The 14,666-nt window shown below is 45.8% G+C and overlaps 1 protein-coding gene across 1 annotated transcript in view; it reads left to right on the forward strand.

Moving 5' to 3' along the window:
* The window catches only part of NRAP (nebulin related anchoring protein), a 76,853-nt gene that overhangs the window by 21,482 nt on the left and 40,705 nt on the right, over positions 1-14,666 (forward strand). Inside the window, exons 13-15 of the mRNA XM_072129325.1 lie at positions 2,608-2,715; positions 2,963-3,070; positions 3,263-3,361. Of these exons, the coding sequence (XP_071985426.1) occupies positions 2,608-2,715; positions 2,963-3,070; positions 3,263-3,361 (315 nt within the window). The remainder of the gene's footprint in view (positions 1-2,607; positions 2,716-2,962; positions 3,071-3,262; positions 3,362-14,666) is intronic.

Here is a 14,666-nt window from a genome sequence, read left to right on the forward strand (position 1 = left end):
CAAAGCCGGAATCGGCTTCTGTGATGTAGACAGGAGCCCCTGAGGCTCGTTTGAATACTTTTTAAAGACTATTTCCCCCAAAATGAAGCCATTAGAAGATAAAGGAAGGACGGATCCTATTTTAGGAGACACACAACAGTGTGTAAGTGTGCTTGGTCTACAATACTGCATCCATGTGGTAGATTTCCTTTAAAGAATTGGTTTATATGCAGTAAGGAATCATAAGATGCAAAACTTTACACACCCTTTAAAACTACAAGGACAGGTCAGGGATGATATGAGAATGAGCGACTTCTCATGGGTTGGCTGGGGGGCTTCTAGTCGTATCTTGCTCCCCCACTGCATGAGCTCATGTTTACACTTGTTTGCGGTGCCGTATTACATCCAGGACCTTGTGACATAGTACAGGACACTAGATATGGGGGGATTAGAAGACACAGAGATCCCTGAGGCTGGGGTGGGGGGGTTTATGTAAACCCCAATAAACACAGAGCAGATCACAGCCGTGTTTACTACAGACATGAGTGGATACCACGCAGCAAGATACAAAATGAAACAGATACATGTTGGACACGTCTAAGACTACAACTACCAACATTGACAGATATCAACCCCAGAACCTCTTACTCCCCTCCCCCTTGTCACCCAGTGGCTCATTGTAAGGAATACTGTGTAAAAATGACATTATTATTGCACTATATGGTAGGAACGATCAGACTTTTAGGATTAAAGTGCCCTACAGGGTCTAAAAATAGTAAAAAAAAAAAGTTTAAAATAATAATAAATTTTTTTTTAAAAACCTAAAGATTCAAATCACCCCCTTTCCTTAGAAGTTATATAAAACGTAATAAACAGTTAAAACCACGAACATGTGAGGTATCAAAATCTATCGATCTATCAAAATATCAAAATGTTATTCCCAGCAGTGAACCCCATAACAGAAAATAGCGCCCAAATGTCACTTGGAGCGAACAGTAAAAACAGTTTTACCACATTTGGGATTTTTTTTTCCAGCTTCACAGTACACGTCATGGAATAATAAATAATGCGACTGAGAAGTAAAATTTGTTACGCAGAAAATAAGCCGTCGCACAGCTCTGCGCAAGGGAAAAGGAAAAAGTTATGGATTTTTGAAGATGGAGAGCGAGAAATGAGCGAAAGAACCCTGCGTCCTTAAAGGGGTTTTCCCACTAACAAAAGTTAGGCCCTATCCAGGGTGCTGAGACCCCCACAGATCAGGAAAACTAGGGGTCTGATGGGGTCCCACGTACCTCCGCCGGACCCCTTGTTGCTCCGTCAGACTAATGGAGCAGATGGCCGCACATGACTGTTCTGCCCCTTTAATTGTATGGAGTTGACGGAAATTGCTGAGCGCCGCACTCACCGATCTTCGTCAGCTAGAGATTAATGGAGCAGAACGGTCATGTGCGGCCGTCTGCTCCATTAGTCTGACGGAGCCCCTCGTTTTGTGATATGTGGGGGTCTCATCACTGAGGCAAGTAAGGGCCTAACTTTTGTTGGTGGGAAAACCCATTTAATAGGTTACGCCATTTATGTTCCACTAGGGGATTATGGGAAAGATACGCAAATACGTTTTCCAGGATGGGACAAGGAAAGCCATTCCTCTTTTGCTACCTTAATAATTCCTAATAATAATAATTCCTTTATTTATATAGCGCACACACAGATTACGTAGAGCTGCACAGAGTTTACAAATCGGCCGTACCCTTGTACCGCGGCCCCTTTACCATGAAAGTAGCAAAAGAGAGATACAGTAGGTAGAGGTGGCTGCATAATCTGTATGTAGTGATCTCCTCCTAGTGGTGGCTGCATAATCTGTATGTAGTGATCTCCTCCTAGTGGTGGCTGCATAATCTGTATGTTGTGAGCTCCCCCTATTGGTGGTGTATAATCTGTATGAAGTGAGCTCCCCCTAGTGGTGGCTGCATAATCTGTATGTTGTGAGCTCCCCCTAGTGGTGATTGTATAATCTGTATGTAGTGATCTCCTCCTAGTGGTGGCTGTATAATCTGTATGTAGTGAGCTCCCCCTAGTGGTGGTGTATAATCTGTATGAAGTGAGCTCCCCCTAGTGGTGGCTGTATAATCTGTATGTAGTGATCTCCTCCTAGTGGTGGCTGCATAATCTGTATGTAGTGATCTCCTCCTAGTGGTGGCTGCATAATCTGTATGTTGTGAGCTCCCCCTAGTGGTGGTGTATAATATGTATGTAGTGAGCTCCCCCTAGTGGTGGCTGCATAATCTGTATGTAGTGATCTCCTCCTAGTGGTGGCTGCATAATCTGTATGTTGTGAGCTCCCCCTAGTGGTGGTGTATAATCTGTATGAAGTGAGCTCCCCCTAGTGGTGGTGTATAATCTGTATGAAGTGAGCTCCCCCTAGTGGTGGCTGTATAATCTGTATGTCAGGAGCTCCCCCTAGTGGTGGTGTATAATCTGTATGAAGTGAGCTCCCCCTAGTGGTGGCTGTATAATCTTACAATTACAATGTTACAATTTGTGATTTAAATGTGACTTCCATTATTCCACCAATGCTCATCCTGTTATGAGCGATGTGATTGAATGAATCTTATCATCCCTTATTCATAGCTCAAATACAAAGAAAAGTACCAGACTCAAATGAAGGGACATTACGACGGGGTCGGTATGGATCGCCGTACGTTACACGCCATGAAAGCCGGGACCCTCGCCAGTAATGTGAGTCATTGTTATGTGAGAAGCTCTCCCTAGTAGTGACTGTATTATCTGTATGTAGTGAGCTCCCCCTAGTGGTGGCTTTATAATCTGTATGCAGTGAGCTCCCCCTAGTGGTGGCTGTATAATCTGTATGCAGTGAGCTCCCCCTGGTGGTGGCTTTATAATCTGTATGCAGTGAGCTCCCCCTAGTGGTGGCTGTATTATCTGTCCAATGGCTGGAAACTGATCTGTGTCCCGTGTCTTGCAGCTCACCTACAAATCAGATAAGGCTGATAGCACAGATGGAGAATATTGTTACCCAGCAACCCTTGCTCCATCCTACCAGACCACAAAGAAGCTGGAGCCCCTAAAAGATGTAAGTTACACAGGACGCTCTTTATATTGACTGAGGGACCAATATCTAAAAAAAATAGAGAGTATACACTTTACAGTGGAAGGAGTCCCCAGCAGCACAAAGTATTTCAGCAGAGAAGTGTGTTCCTGACATGGATTGTCCTGTCCGTCATATGCTGCTAACTCCATGTTTTCCTGCTTGTGCCCCCTGTAGGTGAATTACCGGCAGAGCATTGACAAGGTGAAGTTCAGTTCTGTCCCGGAGACCCCGCAGATGGTCCAGGCGAAGGTGAACGCCCAGCAGCTCAGTGATGTAAGTGGGGGCCAGCAAGTGGTATATGTGGGTAGTATATAGCAGTATATGCTGTGTATACAGGTGGTATATGTGGGTAGTATATAGCAGTATATGCTGTGTATACAGGTGGTATATGTGGGTAGTATATAGCAGTATATGCTGTGTATACAGGTGGTATATGTGGGTAGTATGTAGCAGTATATGCTGTGTATACAGGTGGTATATGTGGGTAGTATATAGCATAATACACTGTTTATACAGGTGGTATTTGTGCGTAGTATATGGTGGTATTGTATCAGCAGTATATGCTGTGTATACAGGTGGTATATGTGCGAAGTATATGGAGGTATTGGATCAGCAGTATATGCTGCTATTAAGTGCTTTCTTTATAGTGTGGTGCTATTATGTGGGCAGTATAAGGCAGCGGTAGTATATAGCAGTATATGCTGTGTGTACAGGTGCTATTATGTGGACAGTATAAGGCAGCGGTAGTATATAGCAGTATATACTGTGTATACAGGTGCTATTATGTGGGCAGTATAAGGCAGCGGTAGTATATAGCAGTATATGCTGTGTGTACAGGTGCTATTATGTGGGCAGTATAAGGCAGCGGTAGTATATAGCAGTATATACTGTGTATACAGGTGCTATTATGTGGGCAGTATAAGGCAGCGGTAGTATATAGCAGTATATGCTGTGTGTACAGGTGCTATTATGTGGGCAGTATAAGGCAGCGGTAGTATATAGCAGTATATGCTGTGTGTACAGGTGCTATTATGTGGGCAGTATAAGGCAGCGGTAGTATATAGCAGTATATGCTGTGTATACAGGTGCTATTATGTGGGCAGTATAAGGCAGCGGTAGTATATAGCAGTATATGCTGTGTATACAGGTGCTATTATGTGGGCAGTATAAGGCAGCGGTAGTATATAGCAGTATATGCTGTGTGTACAGGTGCTATTATGTGGGCAGTATAAGGCTGCGGTGGTATATAGCAGTATATGCTGTGTGTACAGGTGCTATTATGTGGACAGTATAAGGCAGCGGTAGTATATAGCAGTATATGCTGTGTATACAGGTGCTATTATGTGGGCAGTATAAGGCAGCGGTAGTATATAGCAGTATATGCTGTGTGTACAGGTGCTATTATGTGGGCAGTATAAGGCAGCGGTAGTATATAGCAGTATATACTGTGTATACAGGTGCTATTATGTGGGCAGTATAAGGCAGCGGTAGTATATAGCAGTATATGCTGTGTGTACAGGTGCTATTATGTGGGCAGTATAAGGCAGCGGTAGTATATAGCAGTATATACTGTGTATACAGGTGCTATTATGTGGGCAGTATAAGGCAGCGGTAGTATATAGCAGTATATGCTGTGTGTACAGGTGCTATTATGTGGGCAGTATAAGGCAGCGGTAGTATATAGCAGTATATGCTGTGTGTACAGGTGCTATTATGTGGGCAGTATAAGGCAGCGGTAGTATATAGCAGTATATGCTGTGTATACAGGTGCTATTATGTGGGCAGTATAAGGCAGCGGTAGTATATAGCAGTATATGCTGTGTATACAGGTGCTATTATGTGGGCAGTATAAGGCAGCGGTAGTATATAGCAGTATATGCTGTGTGTACAGGTGCTATTATGTGGGCAGTATAAGGCTGCGGTGGTATATAGCAGTATATGCTGTGTGTACAGGTGCTATTATGTGGACAGTATAAGGCAGCGGTAGTATATAGCAGTATATGCTGTGTATACAGGTGCTATTATGTGGGCAGTATAAGGCAGCGGTAGTATATAGCAGTATATGCTGTGTGTACAGGTGCTATTATGTGGGCAGTATAAGGCAGCGGTAGTATATAGCAGTATATTCTGTGTATACAGGTGCTATTATGTGGGTAGTATAAGGCAGCGGTAGTATATAGCAGTATATGCTGTGTGTACAGGTGCTATTATGTGGGCAGTATAAGGCAGCGGTAGTATATAGCAGTATATGCTGTGTATACAGGTGCTATTATGTGGGCAGTATAAGGCAGCGGTAGTATATAGCAGTATATGCTGTGTATACAGGTGCTATTATGTGGACAGTATAAGGCAGCGGTAGTATATAGCAGTATATGCTGTGTGTACAGGTGCTATTATGTGGGCAGTATAAGGCTGCGGTGGTATATAGCAGTATATGCTGTGTGTACAGGTGCTATTATGTGGACAGTATAAGGCAGCGGTAGTATATAGCAGTATATGCTGTGTATACAGGTGCTATTATGTGGGCAGTATAAGGCAGCGGTAGTATATAGCAGTATATGCTGTGTGTACAGGTGCTATTATGTGGGCAGTATAAGGCAGCGGTAGTATATAGCAGTATATTCTGTGTATACAGGTGCTATTATGTGGGCAGTATAAGGCAGCGGTAGTATATAGCAGTATATGCTGTGTGTACAGGTGCTATTATGTGGGCAGTATAAGGCAGCGGTAGTATATAGCAGTATATGCTGTGTATACAGGTGCTATTATGGGCAGTATAAGGCAGCGGTAGTATATAGCAGTATATGCTGTGTGTACAGGTGCTATTATGTGGGCAGTATAAGGCAGCGGTAGTATATAGCAGTATATGCTGTGTATACAGGTGCTATTATGTGGGCAGTATAAGGCAGCGGTAGTATATAGCAGTATATGCTGTGTATACAGGTGCTATTATGTGGGCAGTATAAGGCAGCGGTAGTATATAGCAGTATATGCTGTGTATACAGGTGCTATTATGTGGGCAGTATAAGGCAGCGGTAGTATATAGCAGTATATGCTGTGTGTACAGGTGCTATTATGTGGGCAGTATAAGGCAGCGGTAGTATATAGCAGTATATGCTGTGTGTACAGGTGCTATTATGTGGGCAGTATAAGGCAGCGGTATTATATAGCAGTATATGCTGTGTATACAGGTGCTATTATGTGGGCAGTATAAGGCAGCGGTAGTATATAGCAGTATATGCTGTGTATACAGGTGCTATTATGTGGGCAGTATAAGGCAGCGGTAGTATATAGCAGTATATTCTGTGTGTACAGGTGCTATTATGTGGGCAGTATAAGGCAGCGGTAGTATATAGCAGTATATGCTGTGTGTACAGGTGCTATTATGTGGGCAGTATAAGGCAGCGGTAGTATATAGCAGTATATGCTGTGTATACAGGTGCTATTATGTGTGCAGTATAAGGCAGCGGTAGTATATAGCAGTATATGCTGTGTATACAGGTGCTATTATGTGGGCAGTATAAGGCAGCGGTAGTATATAGCAGTATATTCTGTGTGTACAGGTGCTATTATGTGGGCAGTATAAGGCAGCGGTAGTATATAGCAGTATATGCTGTGTGTACAGGTGCTATTATGTGGGCAGTATAAGGCAGCGGTAGTATATAGCAGTATATGCTGTGTGTACAGGTGCTATTATGTGGGCAGTATAAGGCAGCGGTAGTGTATAGCAGTATATGCTGTGTGTACAGGTGCTATTATGTGGGCAGTATAAGGCAGCGGTAGTATATAGCAGTATATGCTGTGTGTACAGGTGCTATTATGTGGGCAGTATAAGGCAGCGGTAGTATATAGCAGTATATGCTGTGTGTACAGGTGCTATTATGTGGGCAGTATAAGGCAGCGGTAGTATATAGCAGTATATGCTGTGTATACAGGTGCTATTATGTGGGCAGTATAAGGCAGCGGTAGTATATAGCAGTATATGCTGTGTATACAGGTGCTATTATGTGGGCAGTATAAGGCAGCGGTAGTATATAGCAGTATATGCTGTGTGTACAGGTGCTATTATGTGGGCAGTATAAGGCAGCGGTAGTATATAGCAGTATATGCTGTGTATACAGGTGCTATTATGTGGGCAGTATAAGGCAGCGGTAGTATATAGCAGTATATGCTGTGTATACAGGTGCTATTATGTGGGCAGTATAAGGCAGCGGTAGTATATAGCAGTATATTCTGTGTGTACAGGTGCTATTATGTGGGCAGTATAAGGCAGCGGTAGTATATAGCAGTATATGCTGTGTGTACAGGTGCTATTATGTGGGCAGTATAAGGCAGCGGTAGTATATAGCAGTATATGCTGTGTGTACAGGTGCTATTATGTGGGCAGTATAAGGCAGCGGTAGTGTATAGCAGTATATGCTGTGTGTACAGGTGCTATTATGTGGGCAGTATAAGGCAGCGGTAGTATATAGCAGTATATGCTGTGTGTACAGGTGCTATTATGTGGGCAGTATAAGGCAGCGGTAGTATATAGCAGTATATGCTGTGTATACAGGTGCTATTATGTGGGCAGTATAAGGCAGCGGTAGTATATAGCAGTATATGCTGTGTATACAGGTGCTATTATGTGGGCAGTATAAGGCAGCGGTAGTATATAGCAGTATATGCTGTGTGTACAGGTGCTATTATGTGGGCAGTATAAGGCAGCGGTAGTATATAGCAGTATATGCTGTGTGTACAGGTGCTATTATGTGGGCAGTATAAGGCAGCGGTATTATATAGCAGTATATGCTGTGTATACAGGTGCTATTATGTGGGCAGTATAAGGCAGCGGTAGTATATAGCAGTATATGCTGTGTATACAGGTGCTATTATGTGGACAGTATAAGGCAGCGGTAGTATATAGCAGTATATGCTGTGTATACAGGTGCTATTATGTGGGCAGTATAAGGCAGCGGTAGTATATAGCAGTATATGCTGTGTGTACAGGTGCTATTATGTGGACAGTATAAGGCAGCGGTAGTATATAGCAGTATATGCTGTGTGTACAGGTGCTATTATGTGGGCAGTATAAGGCAGCGGTAGTATATAGCAGTATATACTGTGTATACAGGTGCTATTATGTGGGCAGTATAAGGCAGCGGTAGTATATAGCAGTATATTCTGTGTGTACAGGTGCTATTATGTGGGCAGTATAAGGCAGCGGTAGTATATAGCAGTATATGCTGTGTGTACAGGTGCTATTATGTGGGCAGTATAAGGCAGCGGTAGTATATAGCAGTATATGCTGTGTATACAGGTGCTATTATGTGGGCAGTATAAGGCAGCGGTAGTATATAGCAGTATATGCTGTGTATACAGGTGCTATTATGTGGGCAGTATAAGGCAGCGGTAGTATATAGCAGTATATTCTGTGTGTACAGGTGCTATTATGTGGGCAGTATAAGGCAGCGGTAGTATATAGCAGTATATGCTGTGTATACAGGTGCTATTATGTGGGCAGTATAAGGCAGCGGTAGTATATAGCAGTATATGCTGTGTGTACAGGTGCTATTATGTGGGCAGTATAAGGCAGCGGTAGTATATAGCAGTATATGCTGTGTATACAGGTGCTATTATGTGGGCAGTATAAGGCAGCGGTAGTGTATAGCAGTATATGCTGTGTGTACAGGTGCTATTATGTGGGCAGTATAAGGCAGCGGTAGTATATAGCAGTATATGCTGTGTGTACAGGTGCTATTATGTGGGCAGTATAAGGCAGCGGTAGTATATAGCAGTATATGCTGTGTGTACAGGTGCTATTATGTGGGCAGTATAAGGCAGCGGTAGTATATAGCAGTATATGCTGTGTATACAGGTGCTATTATGTGGGCAGTATAAGGCAGCGGTAGTATATAGCAGTATATGCTGTGTATACAGGTGCTATTATATGGGCAGTATAAGGCAGCGGTAGTATATAGCAGTATATGCTGTGTGTACAGGTGCTATTATGTGGGCAGTATAAGGCAGCGGTAGTATATAGCAGTATATGCTGTGTATACAGGTGCTATTATGTGGGCAGTATAAGGCAGCGGTAGTATATAGCAGTATATGCTGTGTATACAGGTGCTATTATGTGGGCAGTATAAGGCAGCGGTAGTATATAGCAGTATATGCTGTGTATGCAGGTGCTATTATGGGCAGTATAAGGCAGCGGTAGTATATAGCAGTACAGGCAGTCCCCGGGTTACATACAAGATAGGGTCTGGAGGTTTGTTCTTAAGTTGAATTTGTATGTAAGTCGAAACTGTATATTTTATAATGGAAGTTCTAGACAATTTTTTTTCTTTTGCCCCAGTGACAATTGGAGTTTCAAAATTTTTGGTGTAATTGGACCAAGAATTATCAATAAAGCTTCATTACAGGCATCTTACAGCTGATCATTGCAGTCTGGGACTATAGTAAAGCATCCAGAGAGCTTCACCAGAGGTCACAGTGGGCAGAGGGGTCCGTCTGTAACTATGAGTTGTCTGTAAGTCGGGTGTCCTTAAGTAGGGGACCGCCTGTATATGCTGTGTATACAGGTGGTATTATGTGGACAGTATAAGGCAGCGGTAGTATATAGCAGTATATGCTGTGTATACAGGTGCTATTATGTTGGCAGTATAAGGCAGCGGTAGTATATAGCAGTATATGCTGTGTGTACAGGTGCTATTATGTGGGCAGTATAAGGCAGCGGTAGTATATAGCAGTATATGCTGTGTATACAGGTGCTATTATGTGGGCAGTATAAGGCAGCGGTAGTATATAGCAGTATATGCTGTGTATACAGGTGCTATTATGTGGGCAGTATAAGGCAGCGGTAGTATATAGCAGTATATGCTGTGTGTACAGGTGCTATTATGTGGGCAGTATAAGGCAGCGGTAGTATATAGCAGTATATGCTGTGTATACAGGTGCTATTATGTGGGCAGTATAAGGCAGCGGTAGTATATAGCAGTATATGCTGTGTATACAGGTGCTATTATGTGGGCAGTATAAGTCAGCGGTAGTATATAGCAGTATATGCTGTGTATACAGGTGCTATTATGTGGGCAGTATAAGGCAGCGGTAGTATATCGCAGTATATGCTGTGTATACAGGTGCTATTATGGGCAGTATAAGGCAGCGGTAGTATATAGCAGTATATGCTGTGTATACAGGTGCTATTATGTGGGCAGTATAAGGCAGCGGTAGTATATAGCAGTATATGCTGTGTGTACAGGTGCTATTATGTGGGCAGTATAAGGCAGCGGTAGTATATAGCAGTATATTCTGTGTGTACAGGTGCTATTATGTGGGCAGTATAAGGCAGCGGTAGTATATAGCAGTATATGCTGTGTATACAGGTGCTATTATGTGGGCAGTATAAGGCAGCGGTAGTATATAGCAGTATATGCTGTGTATACAGGTGCTATTATGTGGGCAGTATAAGGCAGCGGTAGTATATAGCAGTATATGCTGTGTATACAGGTGCTATTATGTGGGCAGTATAAGGCAGCGGTAGTATATAGCAGTATATGCTGTGTGTACAGGTGCTATTATGTGGGCAGTATAAGGCAGCGGTAGTATATAGCAGTATATGCTGTGTGTACAGGTGCTATTATGTGGGCAGTATAAGGCAGCGGTAGTATATAGCAGTATATGCTGTGTATACAGGTGGTATTATGTGGACAGTATAAGGCAGCGGTAGTATATAGCAGTATATGCTGTGTATACAGGTGCTATTATGTTGGCAGTATAAGGCAGCGGTAGTATATAGCAGTATATGCTGTGTGTACAGGTGCTATTATGTGGGCAGTATAAGGCAGCGGTAGTATATAGCAGTATATGCTGTGTATACAGGTGCTATTATGTGGGCAGTATAAGGCAGCGGTAGTATATAGCAGTATATGCTGTGTATACAGGTGCTATTATGTGGGCAGTATAAGGCAGCGGTAGTATATAGCAGTATATGCTGTGTGTACAGGTGCTATTATGTGGGCAGTATAAGGCAGCGGTAGTATATAGCAGTATATGCTGTGTATACAGGTGCTATTATGTGGGCAGTATAAGGCAGCGGTAGTATATAGCAGTATATGCTGTGTATACAGGTGCTATTATGTGGGCAGTATAAGTCAGCGGTAGTATATAGCAGTATATGCTGTGTATACAGGTGCTATTATGTGGGCAGTATAAGGCAGCGGTAGTATATCGCAGTATATGCTGTGTATACAGGTGCTATTATGGGCAGTATAAGGCAGCGGTAGTATATAGCAGTATATGCTGTGTATACAGGTGCTATTATGTGGGCAGTATAAGGCAGCGGTAGTATATAGCAGTATATGCTGTGTGTACAGGTGCTATTATGTGGGCAGTATAAGGCAGCGGTAGTATATAGCAGTATATTCTGTGTGTACAGGTGCTATTATGTGGGCAGTATAAGGCAGCGGTAGTATATAGCAGTATATGCTGTGTGTACAGGTGCTATTATGTGGGCAGTATAAGTCAGCGGTAGTATATAGCAGTATATGCTGTGTGTACAGGTGCTATTATGTGGGCAGTATAAGGCAGCGGTAGTATATAGCAGTATATGCTGTGTGTACAGGTGCTATTATGTGGGCAGTATAAGGCAGCGGTAGTATATAGCAGTATATGCTGTGTATACAGGTGCTATTATGTGGGCAGTATAAGGCAGCGGTAGTATATAGCAGTATATGCTGTGTGTACAGGTGCTATTATGTGGGCAGTATAAGGCAGCGGTAGTATATAGCAGTATATGCTGTGTGTACAGGTGGTATTATGTGGGCAGTATAAGGCAGCGGTAGTATATAGCAGTATATGCTGTGTATACAGGTGCTATTATGTGGGCAGTATAAGGCAGCGGTAGTATATAGCAGTATATGCTGTGTGTACAGGTGCTATTATGTGGGCAGTATAAGGCAGCGGTAGTATATAGCAGTATATGTGCAACACCCTCGCCGATGCAATGGCGAAGGAGTGCTTGCGAATCAGCCCCACAGCATGTCATCACATCACACAGGGGACATTGCAGTGGTTAATCCTGCCTGGCAAGGCAGAAGTTAATTGTTCTGTGTGATGTAAGAGTCTAGTAACCAATCACATGTATTGCATCCTGTCTCTGTAAGCTGAGAGGTAATTGGAGGAGCAGCCACCACCTGACCAAGGGGAGATGATAAAACCCCTGGCCCAGAATGTTCGAGAGGCTTGAGACTTAGGACTTAAGAATGTGAGGAGTTAGTAGCTAGCTGAGCTGTAGCTCAGGGGGAGACTGGAGTCTCTCCAGTACAGGCTCTTAGGAGTCTGTACCCCTAGCACACCAGACCAGAGCAGGAAGAGCCTAGCCCCTGCCTCTGAAGAGTGGAACTAGGATTTAGTGTAGTGAGGAAAGGGGTATCATCCTACCTTTAAGGGTGATACCTGAAGCCCCTGAGAACAAGCTGAAGCATCCTACTAGGACACAGCTACCGCCCAGCCTGCCATCTGCATCCAGGCTGGTGCTCTACTCCTGCGGCTCCCTCCAAGTACCTCTCCAGCACTCCACCAATTTGTTCACGGCATGTTGCTGAAGTTCCTGCGGTTCCAATAAAGAACTGTAAGTTGTTTTCTTCAACCTTTGCCTCCGTCTGGTCCCTGCTACTACAACTACCATCATCACCGGCACCCTGTCCACCACACAGAGACTCACACTCGGGACATTAAGGGGTTGCCCCAGGGAGATCCGCTATAGCAGCCGCTCCCTCATCATTTCTTGCCAACACCACCCTGCTGGAGACCTGCCAGGCTGTAGGACAGCCCTCCGGTTACCCCGTACCAAGCACCGTGACACAAGCGTGCTTAGGCCGCAACCGCCAGCCACTCCGGTACTGCGGGCCCCGGCTGTCTCCAGGCCTCACCTCAAGGGCTAGGCCCCGGTGGGGGATGTTGCAAGTGGCGTCACGAACAGGATTGATACTTCTGTGCCTTATTACGGCATTAAAGACTTTCCTTTATTAAAAAGACTGTGCTGCCTAACCCTGCTGCCATCCGGGTTTAGGCCCAAGGACTTGTGTGTTTCTGGAATGAACTGTGTTATACTGCTGCCACATGCTGTAGAGCGCCGCTCCAGCGCTCCAGAGGTTAATCCTGGCAAGAACTGTACCAGCTCTGCTACATCCGGCGCTGCCGCGCCCGAAGATTTTTGCCTCAGAAACTGTGGCGCAGCAAATAATTCAAGCCCGCCAAAACCTTCACTGGCGGGAAACCCAGATGACGCATCAAGCTCCACCCACGCGCGAATGGCGCGAACCCCGCCTCCTGTGGCGCAGGAAAAATTAGAGCCCGCCACAGCTCTTGGCGGGAAGGACTTGGACTCCTCCCACTGGCTCGAGGCGGACTTCCTGCCCTGCCTCAGAGAAGCGCCAGAACTTGAGTGGATTTTGGACAGTGAGGACAACACCATGTGGGGTCCTCCGCCCTTCCCTCCTGTGGAGCGTCCTGAATTCTATGAGGTACTAGAGACTATGGTGGTGGTCTCTGCGCAGCCGGTCCGGAGACCCTCCGCTGGACATCGGCTACACCGAGGATTGACTCGGGCCTTTGTCGCCAGGACGTGTTATCAGACGGTGACGCAGTACCAGGTCCCACCCGGGCGGTTCCTGATACCTATCCCGGTTACCATCCCGGTCCCGCAGGCCCACGTGGAGGCGCCACGTGGGGAGGCCCCGACTCCTGCCGAGCCAACGCCTGGGCCTACTGCGACTGTGCCGCCTGCTCCGAGGCCTACCATCCCGGTTGTTCGGCCTACCAGCCCTGCTGTGACGGTTCCTGATCCTCCGGCTGCTCCCGCTCCTGTTCCGGCACCTGCCCGACCAACACGGAGATCCGAGCCTGCACCGGAGCCACGAGCCCCAGCACCGACACCTCCGCAGCCACGTGGCCGAGGTGAGGCCGCCCGCCAGCGGCTCCGGGACGCTGTCTCGGAGCAGCGACGCCGCGAGAAGGAGGCCCAACGTTATATGGCCGGCCGGTCTACAGCTGGAGCCTGGGTGGAGAAGAACCGCACCACCGGCATGGTCCGGTTCTTTGATAAGCAGCGGGGCTATGGCTTCGCCACCCAGGACTACACCGGACGGGAAGTATTTATACCCCGCCGGTCCGTCAAGAGGCCTGATCTGCCGGAGAGCCAGCACAACCTGAAGCCAGGCGAGTGCATTGAGTTCTCCCTGCAAGAGGGGCCCCGAGGACCTTGGGCGGCTGGTGTGATCCGGATCCCCGACTCCGATGAGGACCGCTACTACCCGCACGATGACTGGTATGAGGACGACGAGTGGCCGGAATCTCCGAACACCTCTTCTTCCTCGGCTGCGAGTCCCCGGGCGGTGACCCACGTGAATGCCCCATCCACGGTAATCGTGAGTACGGGTCCCATTGCCATCCATGGGCCGGGCATGATACAGGGCGCCACCCCCACCGTCTCCCCTGCCGGGAGCATTGCCAGGTCCCGCGGCTCTTCTGTGGGAGAGGACATCCCGGCTAGCGGACCTTGTCCGGAGGTTCCATCTAGGCCCACATCTCCCCT

Source organism: Engystomops pustulosus, chromosome 11 (genome assembly GCF_040894005.1).
Source record: "Engystomops pustulosus chromosome 11, aEngPut4.maternal, whole genome shotgun sequence".
Lineage (NCBI taxonomy): Eukaryota > Metazoa > Chordata > Amphibia > Anura > Leptodactylidae > Engystomops > Engystomops pustulosus.